Here is a 17,500-nt window from a genome sequence, read left to right on the forward strand (position 1 = left end):
GATGAAATCATGGTGAAGTGAAATACATCTCTGGCTAACGCTGGGGTAGGATTAGATAGGATAGGGGACGTTGATTTACCGTGTCGGTTTCTCCCTGGCAGCCGTTATCTGACCACTGCCTGGCTGATTTATGCTCGGGGACTCACTGTTATCAATTAGGAGAAACCTAAAGGAGTCATTACCTAACTAGCGACGGCCCCTGAGGGCTGTCTGGGCTGGTGAGAGTAATAGAAGTAATATACTGTCACTTACCACAGTAATACACAGTTCATTTACCACAAGACCACTATAGGACGCTAGAGGAAAGTGGCTAGGGATCGGGACAGTGACTATGGAACATGACGGGAGCACAGGGAGCAATGCGTCATGCGAGGCAGTTAAAAATAACTGATAGGGCTAATGGGTTGCACATGGAGCAAGTGACAGTTGCACCACATCAGCAAATGATGGCACCGCTGAATCTGGCATCTTAACGTCGGTTTAATACGCAACTTTTTGGGCTGTTTTTGGTGTTATTTTGAGACAGTACATACTATATAGAATCGATGTAAGAAGGAGAGAGGACGATTGTTGTGACACATTTTCCTACATCCGCCTCTGCAGATTTCAGAAGACAAAGGCTATTGTTCAAATCCACTGAAGGACAGAGACAAAAGATAAATGTGAGACCAGTAAAGCTAAAGGTAAAACGGCTTCTCATCTTTCACAGTTGTCTCTAGGTACAGGACTACACCACCGCAATCCCACATCTCTCCTCTTACACAGACTGTATTTCTATATGACTTACTGCTGCATACATCTCAGTCTGTACTGAGCAACAAAGAGCATGAACAAACATTACCTTGATGGACAGGTAAAACATTTTAATAATAATAAAAACATATCATGTGTGTGTGTATATATATATATATATATATATATATGTGACCATCTTTGACTGGAGGACAGTCATCTCGCTGGTGCCCATTGTTCAGGAGAGGAGAAAAATGTTTTTGACACAAAATGAGTTTATAGCCCAGTTAGACTTTTCACATACCAGAGTATGTCTGACAGAAATTTCAGAGCTTAAATCGACATGTAAATATGAAATAAATGCATAAACATGTATTAAAATATAAGGTTAGAGCTAGCATGTGCTAGCATTGCTAACAAAATCCTCAGTTTCCATCCAAACATCGCGAAATCGTGGTAAAAATCCGCTATTTCTACCCGATCGTTTTGAAAGGTATCACTAGTCTGTTGGCTTGTGTCTAATGAGAATGTCAACAAAGGATATGTAAATCACGCTATGAATGATGGGATTGATAGCCCTGTTTACTATCTTTGAATGAGATCCATTCAAGGGCTGTTCAAAGTCCCTAGATGGGTCTTTAACGTGCGTCAGGGGGTGAGGGATGTCTTGCGTTCTTTATGGACACATGCAAGGTCGCTCACGTTAAATCCGTTGGAATTATGACGTTGAGGCGTCGTACACCTATTAATCCACTAGATGGCAGTTGCGAGCTATTAAGTGTTGGGGAATTGCCATGTCCGCTTATTATAAGCGACGTTGGGCTTATCTTTCTGTAAAGTTGCTTGTAAACAAACTTTGGTGGTTGCGGTTTTATTTGGGCTTGTTTCTAAAGTGTAGTTGCTTATTTGGGCCAATTATTATTTAAACCAGTGATTCTCAAATATATATTGTAGATCTGCTATTTTCATGTGATGTGGCCTAGTCGATTCTTTTGGGCTTGTTTTCATAGACCTGGTTGCTTATTTCTCTCACAAAACCTGGCAACAGCGCTAACATGACGCTAGCATTGTAGCATCTAGCCAAAACAACGCAATAAAAGACACAAACTAGTCCACAAACTAGATAAAAACAATGGTTGTCTACAAAACGTGAGTTTCGACCCCTACTGCACTGTGCTATATTATTTGTGTGTGTGTGTTTAGGGAATGGCTGGGTTCATTTTGTCACAGACCGTGGATCGATGGGTCGGGTATTTGTCTAAGTAATTAAGTACATTTACTCAAGTACTTCCACCAACGTGGGTCTTTTTTTGGAGAAAGAGGGCCAGAGCCCAGAGGAAAACTTTTTTTTCCTTATACTGCCAACGGGCGCCAATGGTACTACAGGCAACGTACACGTCGGCCAAACGGTGAATGTTGATCGCACGGAAGGAAATTCTGGAGCCGCAGGTGACGGAGGGGGAGACAAAACAAACAACGTAAGGAGCGTCGGCGCTCGTTACGTCTCCTTACGTCCGACTATAAATGATACTTCAACTGGTCTTTTCTCTACTGAAGAGTTTTAACTTGACTTCAGTTCTATAGATGGGTTTCCTGTTTGTAAACATGAGAGGATGATGCGCGCGCAGTGGCGGGATGAGCCTGTAGAGGGCGCTATTACCCGCAGCAGCTCTGGCCATTGTACATTCAGAAAATAAATGGTCTTCACCAGGTTTAATGAAAGTAGATTAAATGATGCAGTTTGTAATATCTTCTTTACTCAATAAAAGAAAGTTGGATCTGTTTGTATATAATAGCAGCATTATGCCTATTATACCTATAATAGCAGCATTATGCCTATCTAAATCCCGAAAATAACGAGAGAGTGAATGGCGCTTCCGGTTCGTTCTCCCCCGCGCATGCGCAGATTGCGCACTCTGCTCTGTGATGACGTCGCGCGGAAACCCATCTATAAGCTGTAGTTTCAAAACTATTCACTCAATCTTATTAACCAATATATCATTATTTTGCTATGATTCCCTGCTTTCATGACATGAAAAAATTAAAATGAAAAAATGCTAGATGACTGTCTCCCAGTCAAATTTGGTCACATATATATATATATATATATATATATATATATATATATATATATATATATATATATATATATATATATATATATATATATATATGTATGTATGTATGTATGTATATATATATATATATATATATATATATATATATATATATATATATATATATATATATATATATATATAATTTATATAGTATATATATATTTTGTCTCCCTCAATTTCACCTCTGACATAATTCTTTTATTAAAGCCGTGAAAACAATGTTATAGCCGGGTTAGCTTGCCAAATCACAGCAGGGTATGCTTCCAAATATAAATCTCTCCATGTTGCGCTCGGCCTCCCCACAGACTATTGAAACAAATTAATATGATTAATGGGGGAGAGTGGCTCTCTTTCGGCAGAGTAAACAAACTGACACGATCATAACTCACGTATCGGTCCAGGGAAACAAAATAACACATGAAAAAAAGGGGGACTTAAATAATTAATGGGTAGCTTTCGCTTTGTTCCACAGACAGAAGTTTTCCTTTACGAGTCTATTTGAGTAAATCACTGTGATAGAGCCGGAGTCTGCAGGGGGCTAAGGATTGGAGAGAAATATGTGTGTGTGTGTGTGTGTGTGTGTGTGTGTGTGTGTGTGTGTGTGTGTGTGTGTGTGTGTGTGTGTGTGTGTGTGTGTGTGTGTGTGTGTGTGTGTGTGTTGTGTGTGTGTGTGTGTGTTGTGTGTGTGTAGTTGTATATAGTGCATGGCCGAGTGAAAGTAACGGTCAAACCTGTGTGCACACCAGTGTACATGTGTGTCGCTGGGAGATCAGGGGTGCTCCATGGGCAGGTCCTACAGCCTGACTGAGAGCTGAGAGATTAGGGAGGGTCTTGTTTCATGGACCTTAAGACATCTGTTCTCTCTCTCTCTCCCTCTCTCTCTCTCTCTCTCTCTCTTTCTCTCTCTCCTCTCTCTCTCTTTCATTGAACTATAAATGCCCCTCTACCTTGGGGAGTGGGTGAGCGGGGACGGAGGGTGGAATGCAGGGTCTTCCACTTGCTTTTCATTAACACAGGATCCGGTAACACACCTCACTGTCAACCTAATCCCCTCTCTCTCCATCTTGTCCCCTGGCAGAGGGGTGGGGAGGGAGGGGGGTGCCATGACCAGGTACAGACCCCTGGAGGGTCCTTGGATGAAGGTTGGATGACAGGGTCTTCACCTCTCTGCAACATGGATGCATGCTGATGAGGGAGAAGGGTGGAGCTGGAGGGGATGTAGTGAAACACGTAGATGAGACCTCTCTGAAGTCTGTTTTTGTACTTGGTTGCGCATCATGTCACGCGCCGAAAATAGCTGATCTACGAGCTCGCGACACGTTGCGAACTTGTAGATCTGCTATTTTCGGTGCGCGGCATTGGCACACAACCAAGTATAAATCAGGCATTACTGTTCCAACTGAGGGTCGTCTGCCTCCGTCTGGTTTTTCCACTTTGCGGCCTCTCTGTTCAACCCGTTCTTTCTCTCCTACCCTGCCTCTCCCCGCTCTCTCTTTCTTTTCTACTGGTCCATTATTGTAATTTTTTCCCTCTCATTCCGCCTCCCTCCTTTTACAGTTCCTCTGTTTCCCCTCCATTTCCTCTCCTCTCTGTTCATCTCACTCCATTTGATCTCATCTATATTTCGGTATTAATCCATATGTCCACTTCCCTGTTTTTCTTCCTCATTTCACAACTCCTGTTTTATATGCCCTTCCCCTCCCGTCTCTCTCACTCCATTTCCCTTAATTTTCTTCCCTCCATTCTCCATCCCGCTGTCCTTCTTTATCATGAACCTCCTCACTGGTTTCCCTTCTTTCACAACTCCCTTTGTTTTGTTTTGTCACCCTTCACTTCACTTCACCTCCTCTCTCTCCCTCCCTCCCTCTCCTCTGTCTCTCTATCTCTCTCTCGGCCCAGTGGCATCATGGTCTGTTGTAGTCCATTAATCTCAGGATGACAGTGAGGACCAGCAGAGCTATAACAACAACAATACAGCAGCAGCAGCAGCAGTAGTAGTACTACATTCTTCTGTCTCACATCTCTCATGTACTGGCCTCTCCCCAGGGGGTCGTTCCATCTGACTTATCGAGGCGGGCCGAACGCTCAACCTTACAGGACGGGAATCCCAACCTTTATCATCATAAAATTCCAAGGTATCCGTTTTCTGAGGTATGGAGCAGTGTATGGACCGGGGGCCGGGGTGGTGAGTGATGGAGGCAGAGCAGTGGAGGCTAAACTCAACTGGTGGATTCGTCTAATGTCACCGTCCATCTGTCTGCGTAATTGGAGACAGTTTGTCTCCTTTTGCTGGCAACAAATCTGGAAACACTATTTAGAGTACTCTGCTGGGAAAAGAGGTGTGTGTGTGTGTGTGTGTGTGTGTGTGTGTGTGTGTGTGTGTGTGTGTGTGTGTGTGTGTGTGTGTGTGTGTGTGTGTGTGTGTGTGTGTGTGTGTGTGTGTTCGTGCGTGCGCGTTTGTTGTGATAAAGATCTATAAGGGTAATAAACTTATCTACAGCCAGTGAAAACTTGCAGTGGTGAGATAAACATGCTATTCTGTTGACAGAGAGACACATTTTTCCCAATAAAAACTGTGTTTCAGGAGGACATTCTGCGTTGTGTGAACTTTACATACTTTCCATGGGAATACGCTTTCTATTCCGGCTATGAACTTATAATGTACACTTGTCGATCAAAAGAAATATAAGGATGATTTCCATGAATGCACCACAATATACTGTATTATAACCCTTTAATGTATTTCAAAATGCATAAAAAAATTATGTAAGGAAGGGCAGCTGAATGAACCCATTAATCAAATATGGTGCTACTGCAGATGATGACAGCATTAACTTTACAGCAGTTACTACAATGTGTGTGCCTCGATTGAGCGAGAGAGAGATTCAAAGATTAAAGCAAAAAAACTCGTTTTGATTGGCCAAGTCCCGATATGTGATTGGTGAAACATTAGCCCTCTGTTTCCTAAACAATTAGCACAATTATGATATTTTGGAATTACAGTCCTAAACCTATGTTCGTGCTGTTCTACGTACAGCCAACCAGTTGAAGAAATCGCAGAAATATCCGAGACCATCTGGGTTTATGGAAGGTGATTCTTAAATCAAATACTCTTTCATCTTAAAATAACTTTAGTGTATCTATTATTACTGGAGGGCTTGCTTACATGAGTTAGGGTTACGCTTGATTCATACTCAGCTGCGTGCCGTGCTGCACACCGAAAACAGACAATCTACAAGCTCAAAAGGCGTGAGCACGACACTTTGTGAGCTGGCACGTATGCATAGATGAAGTAAGTACTGTACTGTATAATTCATCCTTTAGAGAAAGCCAAGAGAAAGACAGGTTGGACTCTATGGAATCCAAATGACTGAAATCAGTCGTGGTGACTGATAACTTTAAGCCGCACGGAAAGAGTGGGAGAGAGGGACCAAATGATATTCACAAGTACAAATGATGTGCAGTACTAATGATGTTCAGAAGTACTGGTTCAATGGTGTTGTCATTGTTCTTTGTTGCGGTCCTACAGTAAGAATGATCGGTGGTTCAAAGAGCTCCGAGTCAGATTGTCGAACTCTATAAACACCAACGCTGCTGATCCCAACATCTTTATTTGGGTTCAATCATGTTGTAATGTCCTCAGTACAGCGGAGGCTCTATTTCAATTTTCTGGCACTCACAGGGAAAACAATATCCATGAAAAAGTGCATTCACTGAGCTGTAATGTATGTTTTCTGTGTTTACTGTAAACAAAAAGGAAGGACTCTCTGTGAAGGATCTCTTTTTTTCAAAAGGTGCACAATGTGCAAGGCACGGCTAAAAATAGTCATCCAAAAGTGAAAGGGGGGGGTTTGCGGTTGCTGGGCGGCAGAGGGGATTAGCTTTCATATGAGCACAATAGTCTCTAAACTCTTATTTGTTTTAGTTTTTTCCATTGCGTCGCATGCCCCGCTGTTTCCAACTGTGTTTATCAGAGTCAACACATCAATCGTAGATGAAAGCTGAAAAGCTGGTGAAAATCAGTGCGGGGCAGCAGCGTTGAGTATTGTCTCACCGTGCAGTTATGCAGATTCGAGTAAACAAAGTGCAAATTGTTTGAGGTTTTAATTAAAAATTTCGACAATCATTTTATCTGAAGTAACCCTATATAACAACATCTGTAAAACAGATGCAGGCGCTTAGGGAGGCCAGATCCAGTTATGTCCCATTCCCTCTCTGAGCAACCCCCCCCATCACTAAGTCTGCTCTGTAGCTGAGCTGACTGAGTTACAGTACATGCCATCCATCTGCGATACTGTGGGGTCAGGTTGGATGGTTAACATGCTGCTTGTCAGACCTGCTGCATGTTGCATGTTATCTCCTCTAGAGCCTAACCAGTACAGTATATAGGTTCAGCCCATATATCGGCCATTAGTTGACTTTTAACCTTTTAAAAGTTTTCTTTAAAAAAAAAGTTCCGTTCATGTGTGCATTTTAAATTTACTTGTTCATTGTATAATTTGGGAAAATTGTATTTTCATATATTGAAGTTTATAGGTAGGGTAAGTGACATTTTTTGGTTAAAACAAAACGTTTAAAGCAAAGGTTAAAGCACTATCTGATAATAATGATTGCTATAGAGTGTTTGTTCAGTAACAGGGGCCCGTCTCTCCAGCTCTTTAACACATTAACTGCCAAGACCGTAGTCCTACGGGCCGTTAAATCCAACTGTTAAGCGCCGAGACCGTAGCCCTACGGGCTGCGGTCTTTTCGCGCATGCGCGGTCCGGGTGCACTTTCGGAATTTTTTTGATCCACTTCCGTTTCCGGTTTGATGACAGGAAATAGAATTATTTGGGATCCGGTTTTCACGATCACGCCCGCTCCCATTCTACAGACGAAACTGAAACTCAATTCTCTTCCTGTAGTTTTTTCTCCTCGCATTTCACTGTTTAACGTAATCCGCTCTAACTCAAACATGGATGCCCCGTTTGACACGTGGTTTTCACTGGGAGATACAGGGAGATCTCGCGGATGTAAACAGACTGTGTAGCGCTCAATCTTAAGGATTTTAACAAGATCTATGGCGACATGAAAAAAACAAAAAAACAACAAAAACACCTTGGCACTGGTGAGTACATTATGAGATTAGCCCTTGGCAGTGGATGTGTTAATAAACATAAAATAAATTTTTAGGTGGGTGGAAAATTTTCAGCCAATCAGGAAAGAGTAACCATTTATCAGCTTATATTTTATAGTGTTGCAGTTCTAATTGTGTCTGCTCGTTTCTTAGTGCCATCACTTCCAATTTCACTTGCTTAATCTGTATTCTGTGCAAGTTCTCTCTCCTGATTGGATAAAATAGGTATCCCGAGCTGAAAATGTTCATTTTTCAGGAAATGAAAAAAGTGGAGTTAGGAGGTTTTGTTCATCATTAATAAGAACAGCTGAATGAAACTCGAGCACACAATGAGGTTCGAGGTCAAAAGGGGGTGGAGCCTGGAGTCAGCAAAACCAGCTAACTCCGGTGGACTTCGCTGGTTTAGCAGAAAATTTGAGTTAGCTGGTTTTGTTAGAAGCGCTTTTTAATGCTTTTCATTGGTTCAATATTTTTTTGACCAACACACAGACGTAAAAGGTGTTCAATGGCCCTGATTTATGAAAAAAATGCAAAAGCGTCAAAATGGAGTGTCCCTTTTATGCCCATACTGTATATGGAGAGATGTCTGTCTGTCTTTCTGCCTGTGTCCCTTTTATGCCCATATATGGAGGTCTGTGTCAGCCAAACCAAAATATGGAGTCCAGGCCAATCTATGACATCAGTGCTATGAAGTCATATTGATGACATTATTGTACTCCATATATGAGGATTGGTAGAATTATTAATATTTTTTGACAACTGCCGATCCAACCGACTTCAAAGTCGATCGGTCGGGCAGTTCTCAAGATACGTGGGGGGGACACGCACCACACAGCAATCTTTGCATTTATAGAAGGATAAAATATCGGTCAAACCATCAGTAATCGGTGGTCTAGGACTCTCCAAAATCATGAGCCGCATTGGACGCCAAAATCTGGCAATGGTTGGGCTCTAATCCCCTCGTCTCTTAACGGTCCCTCTCCGTGCACGGTCAAATCTAGCAATACTTTCCAAAGAGAGACAAACCGAACAACCACTGGAAAAAAACTGACTTGTACGCATTTTAATTTAACAACATTAGCAATTCTGATTATGAGCAGGGCAACAATAACAGCAGCTGTTTATAAAGGGCTGGGCTTTGTTCCCGATATCAACACCAACATCTCTCACATGTGCACGCACGCACACACACACACGCACACATGCACACACACACACACACACACACACACACACACACACACACACACACACACACACACACACACACACGCACACGCACACGCACACGCACACGCACAGCAACACTTTGGCCCCAAGACCAAGCAGAACTTCTCACTTTACAGTTTACTGACAGCTCTCCTTGTTTTTGGCTGAGGAGAGCTTAGCTAACGTGCATACAGAGCAGCAATATTAGACGTGATATTAGAACTGATGTTAGTTGGCTTTTTTATGCTGGCAACTTCTCTCACTATCAGCATACGTAACCTTGACAAATTCTTTAGAAACAAAGAAATAGCACATATTCATCTAACACTGTGTGTGCGTGCGAGCGCGCACACGCGTGTGCGTGCGTGCGAGTGAGCGAGTGTGCGAGCGTGCGTGCGTGCGAGCGTGGTAGGAGAAGAAGGGGGGCTGACTAAGCAACAGAGACAGAGACCAAAAGAGAGGGAACATTAGTACAGTCCACGGGGAAAAAGGTAAATTAGAGTCATAATAAATTTTGACCTCTCTATAATTCTATATGTCAGCCTGTTGGCCAAAACACAGTTCTGCATAATCCAGTTTAAACCAGAGCAGTGTAGTCTCTGTGAGCAAGGTGAGACCTTTAAAAACTGGCAAAAAAAAGTATCTGAGAACTTTGTTTGGAATGAAACAATACCTGGTGTTTTGTCCAATGTTTTGTTGTTGTTGTTTGTTTTGTTAATATTGAATATTATGAATAAATTATTTTAAAAATAATTGTTTAAAGGGGGTGTAAGTGATATTCCTTTGTGGAAATAAGTGTGAAACAGCTCCTTGTAATTGAGTGTTTGTTCAGTAACAGGGGTCTCCCCATCTTTCCAGCTCTTCAGTAAACAACAGAAAATACATTTTCAGGTTGGGATACCAATTTCATCCAATCAGGAGAGAGAACTCATACAGGATACAGGATAAACAAGTGAAATTGGAAGTGACGAGACAAAATTGGAATTGGAACACTATAAAATTGAAACTGATAAATGGGTTCTCTCTCCTGATTGGATGAAATTGGCGATCCCCCTGAAAGTGTATTTTCTGTTTATCAAAGAGCTGGAGAGATGGGGAAGCACTCTATAGTAATGATTACTATTATATCAAAATAGAGAGCTTTAACTTTTTAACATTTTGTTTTATGAAAAAAAAATACTTAATGCACCGTTAGAGTTTAGGAGTAAAATAATTCACTGAGACCAGCAACTCCATATGCTACACCCTGCATATTTGGAACAGAGTTATTTATACAACCCCTCTGAACATCTGTTGAACAAAACTGCTTCCTAAGCCAACATTTTCAACATTACAATCTTGTTGCTAATAAACTTTTATCCCAGTGCATCAAAACTGGAACTCCAAACTGTACTGTGTAGAGATGCGTACTACAGTATATGTCACCAACAAAATGAAGTGTTCTCTACCATGCGTTTCTTCTCTGAGCTAGGGCACAACTGTAATTCTATAGCATCTCCAACAGGGCTGTGGCCATTCCTACTGGGTTGCGTGGTGAGCTAGGTCCTGGGTGAATGACAGTGATGCAACATGGGTCATTTCCTCAGACACGGAGTCTTTGTAGTGGTTCTAACCACGGAAAGATGTTTCAGGCTGACTTAAGCCTAGGAGGCCATGCGACCTGAGTTATGCCTCAGAGGGCTAGACAACAGGGATATATGGTTTCCTGGTGGAGTTCAGAAAACAAACGAGGGCTTACCAGGTCACATTATGGGCCTAGGGTGACTTCTCAGGTAATACTGCATTGACGTTAGCTGTAAGTGGATGGCTTTACTTGTTGGTTAAGACAATGACAACTATAGGTTTTGTGTTTCTGTTCAAACTTGAGTAAAAAAAAAAACCTGTCTCTGACACACTTGTAACTTGGTGTTTGAAGAACTTAAAATGGTCTTGAGGAGGATAAATAAGTACTGTGCGGCAGTTATACTCCCGAGTCCGAACAGGACATAGCGAAGGCGGCGGACTACTGCACTGTGGTTCATGCGTCAAAATAAATTCTACAATAACTGCTATATTTTCACATACGCCATAATAACCTTGTACTTCAGAAACAAATAAAAGCCATGGTGTTAAACATTCACCTTCCATCCTGGGGCCAGGTTTCATGTTCAGACTGCCCGTCATGGCCGACACTGACGCCGTCACACTGGGCCTCATGGGATGAGCCTCCGTCTCCATGACGACCATCATCTGCTCAGTGCGGAGGGACATCTTGTGGAAGGACTGGGCCAACGCCCTGAGGCTGCTGCTGGCGTGGTCCAGGGCCGAGGCCTGATGCTGGGCCGATGGGGAGTGTGAGGGGGAGGTCCTGCTGGGAGGTGCTCCGGGGGCGGGGGACGCCTTGGCGGGAGAGGAGTGAGGGGAGGAGCAGGCGGAGGCTGATTTACTGGAGGCATCGTGCATGTGCTCTGGTAGGACTTTCCTCAGGTAGGACTTAGCCTGCTCCAGCTTGGCCAGCGTGGGGTTGATCTTGAGGGGACGTGATAGCTCAACATTCAGTTCAGCTGTGGAGGCAAGGAGAAGGAGCGAAGGAGGAAGGGATTGAAGGAAATGGTAGAGGGGGGGGGGGGGGGGGGTAGAGAGAGAGAGAGAAAGAATGAAAGGATATTACAATACTGTGCTCACAATGGTGTTGACAGAGAAGCTTTATGACAAGTTAACGTAACTCCCCTGATGTGTCGCCCAACATATATCCACCGTACGAGTATTACCAAATAATATTAAATCAGCAGCCAGTGTTAACTTATCATCATGTATCACTGATAATGGATAATAAAGGTCGCAGGCGATGCGAGGTATTTCCATCCAGAAAGAGTTAGCTGTGTCAGTATGAATAAGGAGAGGCAGCTCCCAGCCAATGGCTCAGTCAGCATACACTCAGCGGGCTTCCTGAGGACCAATCCTCTGAATAAAGTGATGCTACAGAAAAATATGTTACCTCATAAATAGTACTAGGGCTGCTTTTGGGGGTTTTGACTTTTGAGTATATTTAACGTATTATGTTCTTTAACGTGATTATCCATTTTCTTTTCTTTTTTTTGTGTGCCACAATGCAGAGTAGAGAAAGGGGATATTTATTATAATGTAATAATATTTATTAACAAGCTAGTATTATTTTTTATAGTTTAGGTCTCCATAAAAGATGGGAGTATCTCCTATGCTTACTTTTGTTTATGAAGTGGAGAGTTAAGGAGAATATAGGACAGGAAAGGGAGAGGAAAAGTCTTTTGGCAGGTGATAAAAACATGATTTTACATCTCCAGAACAATATTACCTCACCGCGGGGTAATATACTGTAGCACATTAAGATGTACACTTAACTTATAGCTTATTAGCTATTCCTGGCCTTCTCCAGAACTCTATGAGTATGCATGCATGTGTGTGTATGTATGCATGTTCCCAGTCTTGCATACCTTCCATTCATGAATGGGACAGTACTCTATTATCCATTTTTATGATTGGCCATATAGTGCTGACAGACTATTTAGCCTTTGTCAGGGTGAAACCAGGGGCTCTTAAACTATTTCAAAGCAGGACCCAAACTGAATAAATTAACTGTCAGCCTGGGGCCTGCCTTCATCGAGACATACTACTGATGCCCTGTATAAACACGGGTGCACCCCTTCTAGGCGGACCAAAGATGGCTTCCACCAGCGTTCCAGTCAGCCGGCAGATCTTATGTTATCTAATCCATGAGATGCTGCATTGTACCACGTCTCATAAGCCACTCTCTGAACTCTTCTCTCTCTCCATCTAATCACTGAGCTTTGCATGCAAAGACCTGTTAAATCACAGCTGGGTCTGCTTTCACTGATATCGCTCCCTCTTTTTCTTGCTCTCTCTCTCATGCACGCACGCGCGCACACACACACACACACACACACACACACACACACACACACACACACACACACACACACACACACACACACACACACACACACACACACACACACACACACACACACACACACACACACACATTCCATTTCTGTCCGTCTCAATGTAACATTCTAACGTGACAGTGCGGAATAGCTGAATAGAATCTTTTCTCCATGCCAACCATATAAACTCAGAAATCTCTCATCTCTCCCTATCTCTGTCTCTATATCCTGCCTCTCTACTCTGGCCTTCAAACACTTGACTGGAATTTACACAGACAGATGAATTAACTCAATGCCGTTTTACACCACTTCCATTATCCTATTTTTCCACTTGGTCATGACGATGAGCCCCCCCCCCCTCCACCCGAAAACAAGTGCAGCTGTTTTTCATGGTCTCATCAAGGCGTCAATGTTCAGAGGGGCTTTAAGCAGCCTGTCTCCTTCACAGGTACTGCAGGAGTGCTGGATAACATGAACGGGAACGCTGCCAAGAGATGCAGGCAGGCACACATGCATGAGCACCTTACACACTCAATAACGCCCACAGACACGCACGCATGCACACAGCCAGCCTTGAAAAAGCTTTGTATTTTGACTGAGTGGAAGTGAGTGGCAGTGGTGGATTTTTTTTTTAGTTAAGTAAAAGTATCAATACTGCAATGCAGAAACACTCTGTTACAAGTAAAAGTCCGGCAATACAAATTTACTTGAGTAAAAGTACAAAAGTATTGGCATCAAAATATACCAAAATATACAGCGCGACGCAATGCGACGCATTGTGAGCTTGTAGATCTTTCCTGACAATCTTTACTGCATGTCTCTCCCCATCTCTCTCTCCCTGTTTCCTGTCCATCTCTACTATACCTATAAATAAAGGAAGAAAACACCCCAAAAAGACCTTGAAAAAAAGAAATTTGGACATGCTCCAGTAAAGTTAAAGTACCTCACACTTGTACTTAAGTACAGTACTTGGTGTAAATGCACTCAGTTACTTTCCACCACTGGTGAGTGGCATGGTCAAAGGAGCTACTACAGTAAGTGTGAGTGTTCGAGGAAGGATGTGGAATCTGCTATGCTGGGTATCATTTCCAGTTGTCTTGTCAACAGGAAATATATCCAGTGTTGGTGACATAAAAAGCCTGGGTGCCACTGCTTTGCTCAGCACTGTCATTATTACTCCACCTTTTCTGCCTTTTCCTCCCTTTGCTCGACTCCGCAATCACTCCCCTCCCTCCCTCCCCCTAATCAGGTAAAGCTGTTCCTGATCTCCTCGGAGCGGACCAGGACCACGGCCGTGGCCGGGGTTTCGCCTGCCCGGATCTCACAGCGAAGGGACCTGGTCCTGATTATGGGCTGTGCTCCCTGGCTCCCCCTCCCCCCACTGGCCTGCTCCAGTCTGTCTGCAGGGGGTTTATTACCTGCTTAACCTGTCAGAATCCCACCTGGCAGCACTGCTACCGATACAGCTCAGTGACACCAGGTAACTGTCCTCCCATGTCTAACCACTTAAGCCCTATATACTTCGTTGTATGATGAGTATAGCGAAAATAGCCAGTCTACAAGATCACAACGCATTGCATTGCGACGCTTTGTGAGCCTGTAAAAAAAAAGGGAGAAAAGAACAATTCAAAAATGTGTGTACATTTCTGAAAATGTTCGCCTATAATGACATGCCAATAATAGCACGCCAAGCTGAAAGTATAACCTACTTTAGGACTATAAAGAAACACAAACCCAACTTGCACATCGGATCAATAATTTGAGGTATTTTTATGGGTGGTTCTATTATTTTGATTGCTAGTAAAGTCGTCAAATGTCTGTGGCTGGTTCAGTGTGTTGTCTCTATCTGTAAGAATGAAACCCCCAGCTGAATACAATCAGGGGGTTGCCTCTCTGGGTGGTGAACGCGCCACTTTGTTTTTATGGCGAATAGAATTTAAGTCACTACACTGGAATGCCGTTTTACTGACCTCCCCCATTTCGCCCACCTCCCCTATTTCGCCCACTAACCAACTGTACATTCCCAGTGTAAAAAATCATAACATTTCTATGTGCATTGGTCCTGTGCCCAAAACTGTTTCACTGATGCAAATTGTGACAAATTGCAAACAGAGTTTAAGTGTAGCCTAGAGCCAATTCATTAGTTCACTAAAACCGCACAACGCCCACAACGGGATGAACTGTGACCTATTACATACTGGAGTTCAAGTGATTGAAACACTTAACACCTCTAATCTCGGCATTCCTTGAGGGACTGAAAATAAAATCCTTCAAGGGGAAGTTTTCATGTCGTCTCTATTGACACCAGAATGACAGATAGGATAAAGTGTATCTGGATCTGAAGTAGTGTGAACTCTGAGAGAACTCTCCACGGAGGCCTCTGGAGAGGAGAAAGGGCCACAGCGGTCTCCCCGTCCCCAACTCGCCCTCCTTGCTCCTGGGGCCACATCTGCACGGCTCCCCCCCCCCCCCCCCCGGTTCCAGCCAAACCGGTGGAGCAGATCAGTGCTTTTTTACAGCCGTGGAACTGCGTCAAAAGATGAATCTTTTGCAGAACTCTAATAAAATAACAGAGCAGCGTTATATGGCCACATGTCGACTACATCCGTGTCGTTTTTCTCAGCTCGGTCCTTTCTCTGGAGCTAGCGTGTGTGTGCGACTGTGTGATTGTGTGTGTGTGTGTGTGTGTGTGTGTGTGTGTGTGTGTGTGTGTGTGTGTGTGTGTGTGTGTGTGTGTGTGTGTGTGTGTGTGCGCGCTCACGCACACGTGCGTATGTGCGTGCGCACATGCATGCGTGTGAGACAAAGATGGCCAGTACAGTAATGTTCCATGTGGTTTCACTATCCAGGCCAAGGAGATATAGAGAGATGAAACTAAAACCCCACAACAAAAAAAATAAAAACCCACACATCAGCTATTTACAAGCCATGACGGGCTTATAAGTACTACGGCCTAAGCTGCAAATCCTTATTTTGATGGATCCAGATAGAACTCGATACAACGATAAAGAGTTGTTTGACTCATGCACACCACCTCACCTCTTTAACACTCTAAATCTCAACTACTAGGATTACCTGGAGGAAGTACCGCTATTTCTCGGCCATCACGTTTAACGTGCTGCTTTCAGAATGAGCCCGCTAAGCTGTAGGTGTAAAAGTGTGTGAGGGGGAGGGGGGGGGAATGCCTGCACTGTAAAAATATCTGTATTAATTGAACTCTGAGAGTGTACAAATATAACCAAATGGACCCGCATGGATAAAGTACCACTGAGGATTGTAAATGAAGCAAAAATAATGAAAAGGAAAAAAAAATTGTTTTAAAAATGATTGTTAACACATTGACTGCCAGAGTTTATTCATAATGTACTCACCCCTGTGCCAGCAATTTGCGTGTTTTTTAATTTTTTTGTTTTGTAATTTTTCATTCAAATAAATTCTCTGATTGTGGTGTCAAGCACGTACGACAGTTCCACCAGTAGAGAGCAGTAAATCCACACATTGATCACCTCGCTCGCCCCCTCCCAAACAGGCCCACGTCATATCCTGTCATTCACCGGATGTTATGTTTTCGACAATCCCTGACCCGCTGATCGGCCTGAAAACGATGTGATACACGAAGACGATGACTGTTAGTCACCCGGACCAAAAAAAAAAGTTGAGCTGTCCGTTCGTTTTTTTATACCGTGTGAAAAACCGTGTTTTTCCCTATTCTGGACGAAAATGACCGGAGAAAAACAATGTGACCCGGAAATTATTATTTTTTTTTACATCCGGCTCCGGGTGAGTGTGACGTAAGTGGAAAACGAAAGTGCTGATGAGAAATAAACACAGCCGTGCGATCACAGATTAAACAATGAAAATTCAAAAGAACGCATCAATGCGTTCTTTTGAATGCTGGCACTCAAGCGATGGATTTGAAAGAACGCATCGATGCGATCTTGGCAATCAATGTGTTAAAGCAGGGCTACTCAACTTAAGATGGCTCAGGGGCCACTCAGCAAAATACCAAAAGTCCAAGGGGCCGCCATAAAAATGACGGTCCTATTTTGGATTTTTCGATTTTGTAACACACAAGAAAATGTACATTTTGACATCATATTCTTTTCACTGTACCAGTTTATTTTGTGTATATGTCAAGTGACATCAGTTCAGCAAAATTTAAGGTATGGCAAGGTTAGGGTTGCCAACTCCCAGAGATTGAAATAAGGGACACCTATCCTGGGCGCGCGGCAAAGCCGCGCGGCCGGAAAAATGTGGGGGTCAAACCCCCCCAAAAAACCCAAATGCATAGAAAACGCATTATACCTGTAACAATTGACGCACCTGTATGTATGTCTGTCTGTTTGTTTTTGAAAAATGTTTTAGCAACCCATATATTTGAACGGAAATGTATATTTT

At 43.1% G+C, this 17,500-nt stretch overlaps 1 protein-coding gene across 4 annotated transcripts in view; it reads right to left on the minus strand.

The window, feature by feature from the left end:
• vps13b (vacuolar protein sorting 13 homolog B) overlaps positions 1-17,500 on the minus strand; it is a 449,591-nt gene that overhangs the window by 111,113 nt on the left and 320,978 nt on the right. For all 4 annotated transcript variants that reach the window (XM_080427213.1, XM_080427214.1, XM_080427212.1 and 1 more), the window contains exon 38: positions 11,300-11,722. In XM_080427213.1, coding sequence (XP_080283339.1) covers positions 11,300-11,722 — 423 coding nt within the window. The remainder of the gene's footprint in view (positions 1-11,299; positions 11,723-17,500) is intronic.

This window comes from Gymnoscopelus braueri (assembly GCF_963280865.1).
Source record: "Gymnoscopelus braueri genome assembly, chromosome: 4".
Taxonomy (NCBI): domain Eukaryota; kingdom Metazoa; phylum Chordata; class Actinopteri; order Myctophiformes; family Myctophidae; genus Gymnoscopelus; species Gymnoscopelus braueri.